At 45.5% G+C, this 10,505-nt stretch overlaps 1 protein-coding gene across 3 annotated transcripts in view; it reads right to left on the reverse strand.

Moving 5' to 3' along the window:
* Window positions 1-5,828, reverse strand: part of LOC139052764 (nose resistant to fluoxetine protein 6-like) — a 77,484-nt gene extending 71,656 nt beyond the window's left edge. For 2 of the 3 annotated variants that reach the window (XM_070529844.1, XM_070529841.1), the window contains exons 1-4: window positions 5,534-5,828; window positions 3,781-3,874; window positions 2,266-2,352; window positions 1,540-1,708 (exon numbers count right to left, since the gene is read on the reverse strand). In XM_070529844.1, the coding sequence (XP_070385945.1) occupies window positions 1,540-1,708; window positions 2,266-2,352; window positions 3,781-3,851 (327 nt within the window). In that variant the 5' untranslated portion in view covers window positions 3,852-3,874; window positions 5,534-5,828. The remainder of the gene's footprint in view (window positions 1-1,539; window positions 1,709-2,265; window positions 2,353-3,780; window positions 3,875-5,533) is intronic. The other variant, XM_070529842.1, reaches the window with a different exon arrangement.
* Window positions 5,829-10,505: the final 4,677 nt, after the last annotated feature.

Genomic DNA, 10,505 nt, shown 5'->3' on the forward strand with positions numbered 1-10,505 from the left:
ACAAGGTGTAGAGTTCATTCCGTCATTAGCGTCCTTTTGGGTTGCAGTAACTCTGCTGCTACTATAGCGTGTTGCAACTGTTCCTTTAGTTTGCCCTAAACGTCAGACAGGGCGAGTACAACAGTCGATCATCCAACATTGTGATACTATAAGAGACCATGCTGTCACATGCGTACGAACGAGTAGAGCTGCGGACTACATTCATCTCCACAACGAAAGCTTGTGACTATCAATAACTGGATCGCTAGGCATGGGTGCATGTGCTCTGAGAAGACCGGCTAGCCCACAGCTATTTCAGAACTAACAGGCTCTAGCCCTTCAATAAAGATCCATGCTCCGACCACGTAGTCCACCAATTGCCTCTGCTACGCGACCGATACATTCTCAAGCCGGCGAAAGAAAAATAGAGTACACGTGGAAGTTTCCTAGAGAATACAGAAAAATACACGCCGGGCACTATTTGCAATATTTATCGGCGTTCTGGGAGTGGCGCTGAAGACTATGAGCTTTTAGGACATCAATAAACATCCAGGTAGGGATGTCTAGGGACATGGTTGGAGAGAACGAGGAAGCTCTTCACTTGTTGATGTTTCGGAACCAGTAGGAGAGATGAGAACTTGATAACGCTGCTAGGACTCCACTCCTGCGACCAACGCGTTCTTTTCTACGCCGTTGTGAATGTCTATGAACGCGACAGTTAATGAGACCATTGAGGCGTGCTGACGTCGCACGCATGGCGGTGAGTGGCACTGGCGAAGCGCGTCCAAATTCGAGGCCCTCCGGCGGAAGTACCGACGCCAAATGGCTAGCTACGAAGAGTGGACCTGTCCGTCGAGGGAAGCCGGCGGCGTTCTGCGAAAGCTCTACGCCTTTGCGGTGGACTCGGGCATCCTCAACATGGTGTAAAGCGGAGCACCTTTCGACGGTTGGCTCACTTCATTTCGCAACCCCCCTACATCTCTTCTACCCTATAGGCCAATGGGCCATCGTGGTAAATAAAGCTTGATCCTCATTCAAAATCGAACACCTATTTCTTTCGTCCTTAATTCACGCTCTTTGAGAAAATATTTGCCTCATGGCCTCGTTCCATTAGAATCATGGCCAAAGTTCACAAGAATGCTTTTAGCTGATAAAGCACTAAAGAAAGAGCGATGTGCTGGCAGTGTCGTTACTGCGATAAAACGTTGTAAAACTGGTCACTGACCACGCTAAAAAATTATGAAGAACTGATGCTTCCACAAGTCAGCACCCGAAGTTGTCTTTTACCAAAACGCGTAAGTCACGCTAACTATAACGCATGGTAGTTTCAACAAAGTTTAGTCTCGAATCCCCTGACGATTGTTTCAGCATAAGAAGTGTATTTACGAGTAGAAAGACAATCTCTCCAACTACCGAAATGTCAACTTGCGCATTTTTTTTTTACTTTGGTCCGTGACACGATTGTTACGGACCAAAGTTGTTCCCTGGATCTTTCAATTAGAGAAGCTGATATCCCTCACACCACACTAGCATTTCTAGATGACAAAACTGCGTCTTTACCACATCAAAATCCTGCGATCTCCAGTTGCGAATTTGTACGAGTAGGTGCCACCAGTGGTCTCGCACTTCAGTGTAGAACCTGTCGTAGAATTCTTTCGAGTTGGGTCCCGATGCTATCAGCGGCAGCAGGTAGATGCACATGATCATGAAGAACATAGGAATGGTGCCCCTGGAAGTGCCGATTGAAATCATGTGCTTAGGAACCACCGCCTTCAGTTCTACCGAAACTCTTTACTATGAATGGCTAATGCTAGGATATTCCATCACGGGTATTGCTTACGTTCGTTAACTGTATACGATTGGAAAGAACTTATTCTTTTCATTTTATTACCTTCTATTACAGAACAAGACGTGAAGAACCGACCCACCACAGTGGTACAGAGGCTGCGGCATTCTATTGCTGAGCTCAAGGTGATCCAATCGAATCCCGCCAACAGCGGTGTCGTTACGAGTGGCCCGAAATGCAGAAACTCTCGTGTGTTGTTTATGAGTAGGTTAAGCTAGCAGGTGAAAAATAATTCGGAGTCCTCCATTGGCGTCCCTCATCGCCCAGGAGTGGTCTGAGAAATCCAACTCCAGTGGAAGGTACAAAAAAATTATGAATGCCAGAAAAATGATATTTTCACATAAGAATTCGGTTTCAGCAACCTATATTTATGGGACGCGCAAAATGCCGGCTTGAAAGGGGGCACCAGATGGCTTAGTATTTTTTTTTAGTGATCTTACCTGATGAATCGCCTAAGAAGTGCGATCACTGCGACGACAGCGCGGTTCTGATTTTGCTTGTTAAGGACATAGTAGAGCAGGTAGCCGCTGCGACAAAAAAAAAACAGAATAAAATTTTTAAAATACGAAACAAGACATATAACAGCGGCCAAGTCTATTTTTGTCCCAAAGAAATGTTCAGCTCAACAGAAATGACGCACAATCACAGTTGCCAGATTTTATCTGCTACCTAGTCGGAAAATAGTTTTTTACACACTTCTTCCAGTAGCTTGAACGAAGTAGTTAAAGAAAAAGGGTTAACCGCAGCTGGGCGAAATCTACAGCATGTGGTTCGCAATCGTGTGGCGCTCCTGAAAATATTTTTTTATATCCCGATAAATTAATTAACCGAAGTCCATTATTCGAAATGTTTCATATTCACTTTAGGGCCAAGTGCATTTCGTTGCGTTGTAGAAGGGGTTTAGATACTGCCGATCCAAATTTTTATGGCACCGTTCGTGCTGCGTGGTGATTATTTTTTTTTCTGCGTTTCAAGAAATCCGCGAAATTTTGGATGAAATCGCGTCGCCGTGCTCACGTGGTGTCTTAACGCAGCGCTCTGTACCGTGCTTCGAGGGAAAGAACCATGCTCGCGGCTGCGGCTCTAGGCGTCGCCCTCACAGTGCGCCAGCATCTTCCACGGCGTCGCGCGGAAAGGACGGGTCGCCGTCTCTGATAAGCGAAAGGCCCGCCCGAACGCGGTTGTATGGCTAGAATCACCGTTGATAGCGCTGCAATACGATAGCGCACGAGCGCAGTCACGTGGTTTTATTTCATACTTTGCAAGCTTTCCTTAAACGCCGAAAAAAAAAAATCACCCCGCAGCATCTACGATGGCAGAAAAAAGCGGATCGCTCGTTTCTGAAGCCCCTATACCACGTTACGAAACACACTTGGCCCTAAAGTGAATATTAAAAATGTTGCACAATTGATGTTAGTTAATTAGTTAAATAATTAGGCGCAATACAAGAATGCATTTTGCTGCGGTTATATGCATTTCTTTAGAATCCTTGGTTCAAGTTATGTGAAACACCCTGCATATCCTACAAGTTTTGGTGAGAAATCGACGAACACTAACTGAGATATCACGTCTATTCCGGCCATATGCATGTGCGCCAGAAGAAAGCAAAATATTATAGAAGGCAAGGAAAGCATAGTAAAATTGAAGTATTTTTAGTTCCAAGAAGGTTTTAGCTTTGTCTATTTTTCTTGATCTAGCTACACTAAAAAGGAAATAGGCTGCAAAAAAGGTCGAGATTTCCCTCGCGGGAACCGAATCTGCTCCATTAGCGGGCAACTTAGGTGCCGGTCATTGGTGTGCCTTCTCCTTCACATTCTTCTGGTATTTACATACTACATGTGCATGCTACCACTCTTGACAAAGTGAGCCACCGACGCTGGCTAGCACTTTCAAAACAAAATGCTAATTGCACGTACGCGCGAATTCTTGCGAGATAAGAAGTGCATGCTGCTTGCCTCATAAAGAAAAATGTGTCTACAGCTACGAAGCCTGCCGATAGAATCGGTGACTCCCAGCTTTCGAACATGGCCAGACCACCAACCAGCCTTGCTGAAACGAGAAGAAAACAAAACAAAACATTTGAGCTTAAATCTATTTCTGGGGTCGTGCGTGCCATTGCAAGGATAAGATTATGAGACATGTCGTAGTGGGGTATTCTGCATTAATTTTGGCCACCGCGGGTTCGTGAACCTGCGCCTAGTGCATGGTAGACTGACGAGCTTGCACTTCGCCCCCATCGTAATATGGCCGTCGCTGTCGGAATTCAACCCCGCACCCTCGAGCTTAGCAGTGCAACACACAAAACAACGTATTTCATTAGAAACGTTGACGAAGCACCTCCATTCAGGAATATATTGCTCAGATAAGTTTTGCTCCACAAATGTGGAAAATGAGAAGAGTCCTCGGAAATGCGCGTCCTAATTTCTTTTCTTTCGCGAAGGAATTCACTATACAAAAGGAATGACATACTGACTGCACGTTGCGCAACGTAGGAATGAAGTCTAACAGCTCATTTTAATAATCGAAAATATGATAAGAAAACTGATTGGTTGTGACCGACGCTCTAAATAATTCGGCATCCTCATCATCAACCTATATTATGTCCATTGCAGGACGAAGGCCTCTCCCTGCTACTTACAAATACCCCTGTCCTGCGCCAACCAATTCCAACTAGCGCCTGCGAATTTCCTGATTTCATCACCCCAGCTAGTTTTCTGCTGCCCTCGACTGCACTTCCATTCTCATGGCACAGATTCTGTGACCCTAATGGTCCACCTGTTATCTAACCTACCCATAACATGAACTGCGTAGCTAAATTTCTTTCTCTTAATCTCAATTAGAATATCTGCTATCCCCATTTGCTCTTTGATCCACACCGTTTTTTTCCTGTCTTTTAACGTTACGAATATCATTCTTCGTTCCATCGCTCTTTGTGCGGTCCTTAACTTGCTTTCAAGCTTCTCGGTCAGTCTCCTTCGTTCCTGCGTCATATGTTAGCACCGGTACAAAACACTGATTGTCCACCTTTCTTTATAGTGATAATGGTAAGCTTCCAGTCAGGATCTGATAATGTCTGTCGTGTGCGATGCAACCCATTTTTATTCTTGTCTAAAGTTCCCTTTCTTGATCAGGGTCCCCTGTGAGTAATCGACCTAGGTAAATGTATGCCTTCATGGACTCTAAAGTCTGATTGGGCACCCTGAACTCTTCTTCCCTTGCCAGGTTATTGAGCATCATCTTTGTCTTCTGTATATAAATATTCAACCCCACTCTTACACTGTGCCTGTTAATTAAACACGAGCCTTACACAGGTTGACTTGCCAAGGCACCGAGCTTGCAGTAAGGCAACATCATCTGTCACAGGTTTGATTAAAATTGGCAGCTCGCTGTCGCTAATCGATGTGCCAATATCATAAACAACACCAGCCGTGGTTTCGTTGTCCTGCGCAATGATGTAGTGGACATTGATGTTGCCCAGGAGCTTCACTGCCATCAAACCATTGATTGCGCTTCAGTTGTGGACATCAAAAGGCAGGATGTTCTTTCGATTAATAATTCTGATATCCATGATTTCTCCTAGGACAAGAGCCTCCAGGGAAGCGGAAATCGCTTGTCAAGTAAGGCGGTTGAGGTTGTCGGCAGTTGTGTCTGGCATAAAAAGAATTGTCTGTGCCGATGGCCTTCGCTGTGGCATGACGGTAGACTTACTTTAGGAAGACCGTCCGTTGATGTTTCTTCTCTTGGCCTTCCGGTGTGCCAATCTTCCGAAGCCTTCGTCATCTGAGGCGTTATCGCTTGAGCAGGAGTACAACACAGGGTCCTCGCTGACAGCTTGACTAGAAGGGCAATTTCTCTTCCTCGGGCCGGTTACTGCCGAAGCTGTCACGTCGCGTCGGCCCTATGCCGAATCTACTTCCATTGCCATGGCAATGGGAGCGGCGTCTCCCAGTAAAACACGGCGAAAAGCCGAAAATACTGCAGCGCGAAGGAACAGTGGTCTCTACAAGAATCACTTCGTCTTCGTATCCTTGATGACATGGATGCGATCCATTGTATAGTATACCTTCCTCAAGCCTGCCTGTTCTCTTGGTTGACTGAAGTCATATGTTGCCCTTATTCTATTTGAAATTACCTTGGAGAATATTTTGTAGAATACAGGACGTAAGGTAATGGGCCTATAAATTTTTAATTCTTTAACACCTCCCTCTTTGTGGGTTTCTGTGGTGTTGGCACTTTTGCAGTTCTCTGGAACCTTTGAAATAGTGTTACTTTTCGGCGCCCTAATTAGGTGTCACCAAAAATTAATTGTGTGCTTAATAACGTTAATTGCATGCAATTCATTGCCCATGAAAAGGTCAACAATATGGATAACGTTCTGCTAGACAGTAAATGTTCTTTGAATTAGGCGCAGTTTTTACTGTTGGAACCTCACCCCAGCTGTCAGGAACATGGTCTTGGTTTGTCTCAAATTAGTATAATAGCCGTAAACTATTCAGGCATAACTTTGTCATAGTTTGTGCCTCAATTTGTAAACATGTGTGCAAAGTACCTTTTTCTTAGGTATATTAGGATCGGTCGGTAACAAAGGAGGGTGAGACAACTGATCTGTAAAACATCCGAGGACACCCAATCACTTTTTAGTAGTTGTAAATGCGCTGTTTCTTTCTGAACGCCACTGAGGGGTCCTTCGAGTTATGAAGTCCTCGTGGGCAAGCGAGAGCCTTGAGACGCTTGGCGCGTTTTGATATTGCCTTGCCGATGCGCATTTAGAACGCAAGCAGGGGCTTGTGCGGACGCGAATAACAGAGGCTTTTGAGAGCCACAGAGGGGGTGCGGTGGCGCCGCGGCATTGCCCACTACCCTCACCCAACACCTAGGCGCCCTATCACTTAACAGGTGTTCCGTTTCCCCCGCTCTGCATTGTGGAGGCGTGCTCGGGATGTGGCGTCACAGCCAATGGGAATTTAGGTGCTCTTTTTCGCTTGTGTAAATGGCAGACGCCAGCTTTTTCACTCAATGGGCCATTTGATGCTTTCACATCGAAACAATAGAGCTAGGGGCGGCCTGCTTAACTCTTCCTAGAAGAAAATCATTCTTTTTATAATAAGCACAATTAAGTACGCCATCATGATCAGCTTTATATTAACCAATAAATAAATGATCTGTCTTCACAGCATTCTGCTTATGAGTCACATTGTTACGTGTGCATCATATGATGAATGGCTTGCTTGATAGAAACAAACACTCACTTAGAGTTACGAGGAGGAAGACATTGTATTATACATGGCAGAAAAGAAAAACAACTCATGAGAAACGTAATGCGTGGATCGTGCTACTGATAATATGCCCTATGACGCCTTGTGATGCACACAGGTTTGATGACCTTCAATGAGCACGGTATCTCAGCGAGCAGCTGGAAATATGTACATTCGTGCGTGCTCTGCAAATATTGGTTTCGGGCGAGTACTCAACAAAGAGTAGGCGCCGTGGCACAATAACTATTGGCTTGGCTAAAGGGAAATGCTAGGGTTCACTGCTTCGAACTCGTCGTGGGGTCGGCAACGCTCGAGACTTGCTCTAGAATCTTCCCGTTGCCTTACTCGTGTTATTAAGTTTCCTGTGGTCTACGGGGCTTCACGATAGACTTTAAGAACGCCGCGCCCTACCACTCTGTAGTGTACGTGGTTTGTTCGTACTCGTCTCTCTTTCTCTCTGTCTCCAGCTTCCACTGTCTTTCTCTTTTTATCCCGTTTAACTCACTCTCTCCCTGTTGCAATTCCTACTGTCCTTTCACTCCTCAGGCTTGCGTTCTCTATGCACTACTTTCCATCTTGGAACCGCATAGCTGTTTGTGTATACCTGACGAACAGCTCACATCACACTTGTTTAGAGAATCTGTTTAGAGCACACTTTTTTGGCAAGCGTCAATGCCTTCTACAGCATCGCTGATTCGAGACGGCTCTGTTTCGGCGCCGCTAAAATAACCATGTCGCCAGGGATGGCAGCCACAGCTGTGAATGATAGCCGATGAACGGTAATAAGGCACCATTTTCGTGTGGGTGCCTTGCTGCTGTTCCTGTTGCCTTACAGTAAAGCACAGATTTTCCTATTACAATTACTAGACGCACCTCTGCTACTGCGATCTTTCAGCTATAGCATGCTTAGTAGATGGATTTATCAGATCTTTGTGCTCGTGTGCTTCGGGCGCTCTTCTGGCTTCATTTACTACGCTTTATCGGCTTTCATTGGCCTGAACATCGAATCAATCCTATCTTATTCAACACAGAAAGACAATAAAACTGTCTGCACATGCATAATCACGGTGCATTTTTTATTTATAACTCAACATGCTCTTGAAAAAGAGAAGTTTGCAAAGTCGCAAACCAATTTGAGGCTTGAAGGACGAAGTTAATCAAACTCAGGCTCGTAGTTTCCATACGCCCTAGTGCCAGTATTCCTCTGGTAAGTTTAAAGGAAAATTATGTGCGGCAAGGTAGGCTAACATGCTCGAACTACGCGAAAATATGAAACGCCAAATTCGCGAGTGGCGGGAGCCTGCAGACAATGTAACAGTACCTAATCAGATGCAACACAAGTAGTAAGATTTGCACGAAAGGTTTTCGCAGTAGATAACACTAAGAAATACCCGAGCAGCGCCATTCCTGCTCTCTTAAACATTTATCGACGAGTGTTGTTTACAGGCAACATACAATAGAATGTGTTTTTTTCTTGCTCAGTTTCGTTATCGGGTACAGAGCTTCTTGCTAAATGCATTCGACCTGCACTGAATGGCAGGAACCAAGCGTCATTTTTTATTTAGGGACGACACAGAAGGCGACGTAGAAGAATTTTGGCGCACGACACGCTTTGGAAACCACGGTCAGCGGAAACAGACCTATGTGAGATATCCGGCTGCAGTGGTGTCACGGATGTGATGTAAAACAAATGAAATGCACACGCATGGGTTCACATGTGACGATAGCTGTCTGTATAAATTAGAAACGAAGACATAGGTAGCTTGGGGAGAAGCCCAATACGAGTTTTCTGCCTGCTGTTTGCCCCCTATTGCTGAAAAACTTTATGCGAAATATTTTCACGCGATTAGGATTTTCTGCCTACTTCATCCGTTTTGACCCTGCCTGCCTGCCTGCACATCTATCTATCTATCTATCTATCTATCTATCTATCTATCTATCTATCTATCTATCTATCTATCTATCTATCTATCTATCTATCTATCTATCTATCTATCTATCTATCTATCTATCTATCTATCTATCTATCTATCTATCTATCCATCTATCTATCCACCTGTCTGTCTGTCTGTCTGTCTGTCTGTCTGTCTGTCTGTCTGTCTGTCTGTCTGTCTGTCTGTCTGTCTGTCTGTCTGTCTGTCTGTCTGTCTAATCTTCTTGCGCCGACCCAGAGGCCCAAGTTGTTCACCAGTTTAGGCCACAAGCTGTGTGCTCGTGTGGTCATGATACCACCGTGTTCGTTGCATCGTTGCCATTGCACCTTTCTCATCCGACTCAAATCATGGCGTTGGTGCCAAGCAATCGTCGTGATATAGTCGTCCGGCATTCATTGTCACAACGCCGTCGTGATGTCGTCATAGTTGTTCTATCGCAGTCACTACAGCTTCGTCATCCGGTTCTCGTCATGCCATCGTCGTCACGCCATCGTCATCATACAAGCTTCGTGATGCAGTCGTCGTCACGCCATTGTTGTCTTGCACTCTGTAATCCCCATTGCCCGCGTACAGTTGCCACGTCATCGTCGTTTATGCGTCGTCGTCATACAGTCGCTGTCATGCCGTCGTCGTAAGGCCTTCGTGGTCATTCCATCGTCGTCAGTGTAACTTCTTCATCCGACTTTCGTCATGTCGCTGTTGTTACGCCATCGTCATCACACAGTCTTCGTCATTCCACCATCCTCACCCTGTCGTTTACCATAGCGATCACTTCAGTAGCATAATCGCATTGTCATAATGTCATCGTCGTCATACCACCTTCATCATTCCATCGACGTCAGTCCTTCTTTGTCACTCTATCCTATTTTTGCTGTTGTGATTCCATCGTTACTATGCCACCGCTGTCGCATCATAGTCCTAATTCAGTCGTCGTCAGACAATCGCTATCATGTGTCTCTCGTCCGGCCGTCGTGTCGTGACATCGTCGTCATACAAGCTCCGTGGTACAGGCGTCATGGTGCCATTGTCATCATACACTTGTCATCCTACTGTCCTCATACCATTTTCATCCTATCACCGTCATCGTGTCATCGTCGTACAGACGTTGTCATGTATTCGTTCTCATCCCGACGTCGCGATGCCGTCCCGGTCATTTATTCGTCGTAGTTAAATGTTCTACATCCGACTCTCGTCATGCTGTCGCCTTCATACCAGCTTTGTCAAACCTACGACGTCATATCTTCTTTGACATTGTGTCGTAATCATGCCGTCGTCAGTCAACCGTGATTATGCCGCCGTTGTCATATCATCACGGTCAGTGCGTCGTCGTCAAACTGCCGTTATTATACATCCGTTGCCATACCTTCGTCGTCTTTCCAGCTTAGTCACCCGGTTGTTGCAATACCATCGCTGTCATACGATCATCGTTGTCCCATTGCCCTTATGTCGTCATCACGCTGTCGTCGTCATGCAATCGTCATCATTTAAGCA

This window comes from Dermacentor albipictus, unplaced genomic scaffold, assembly GCF_038994185.2.
Source record: "Dermacentor albipictus isolate Rhodes 1998 colony unplaced genomic scaffold, USDA_Dalb.pri_finalv2 scaffold_33, whole genome shotgun sequence".
Lineage (NCBI taxonomy): Eukaryota > Metazoa > Arthropoda > Arachnida > Ixodida > Ixodidae > Dermacentor > Dermacentor albipictus.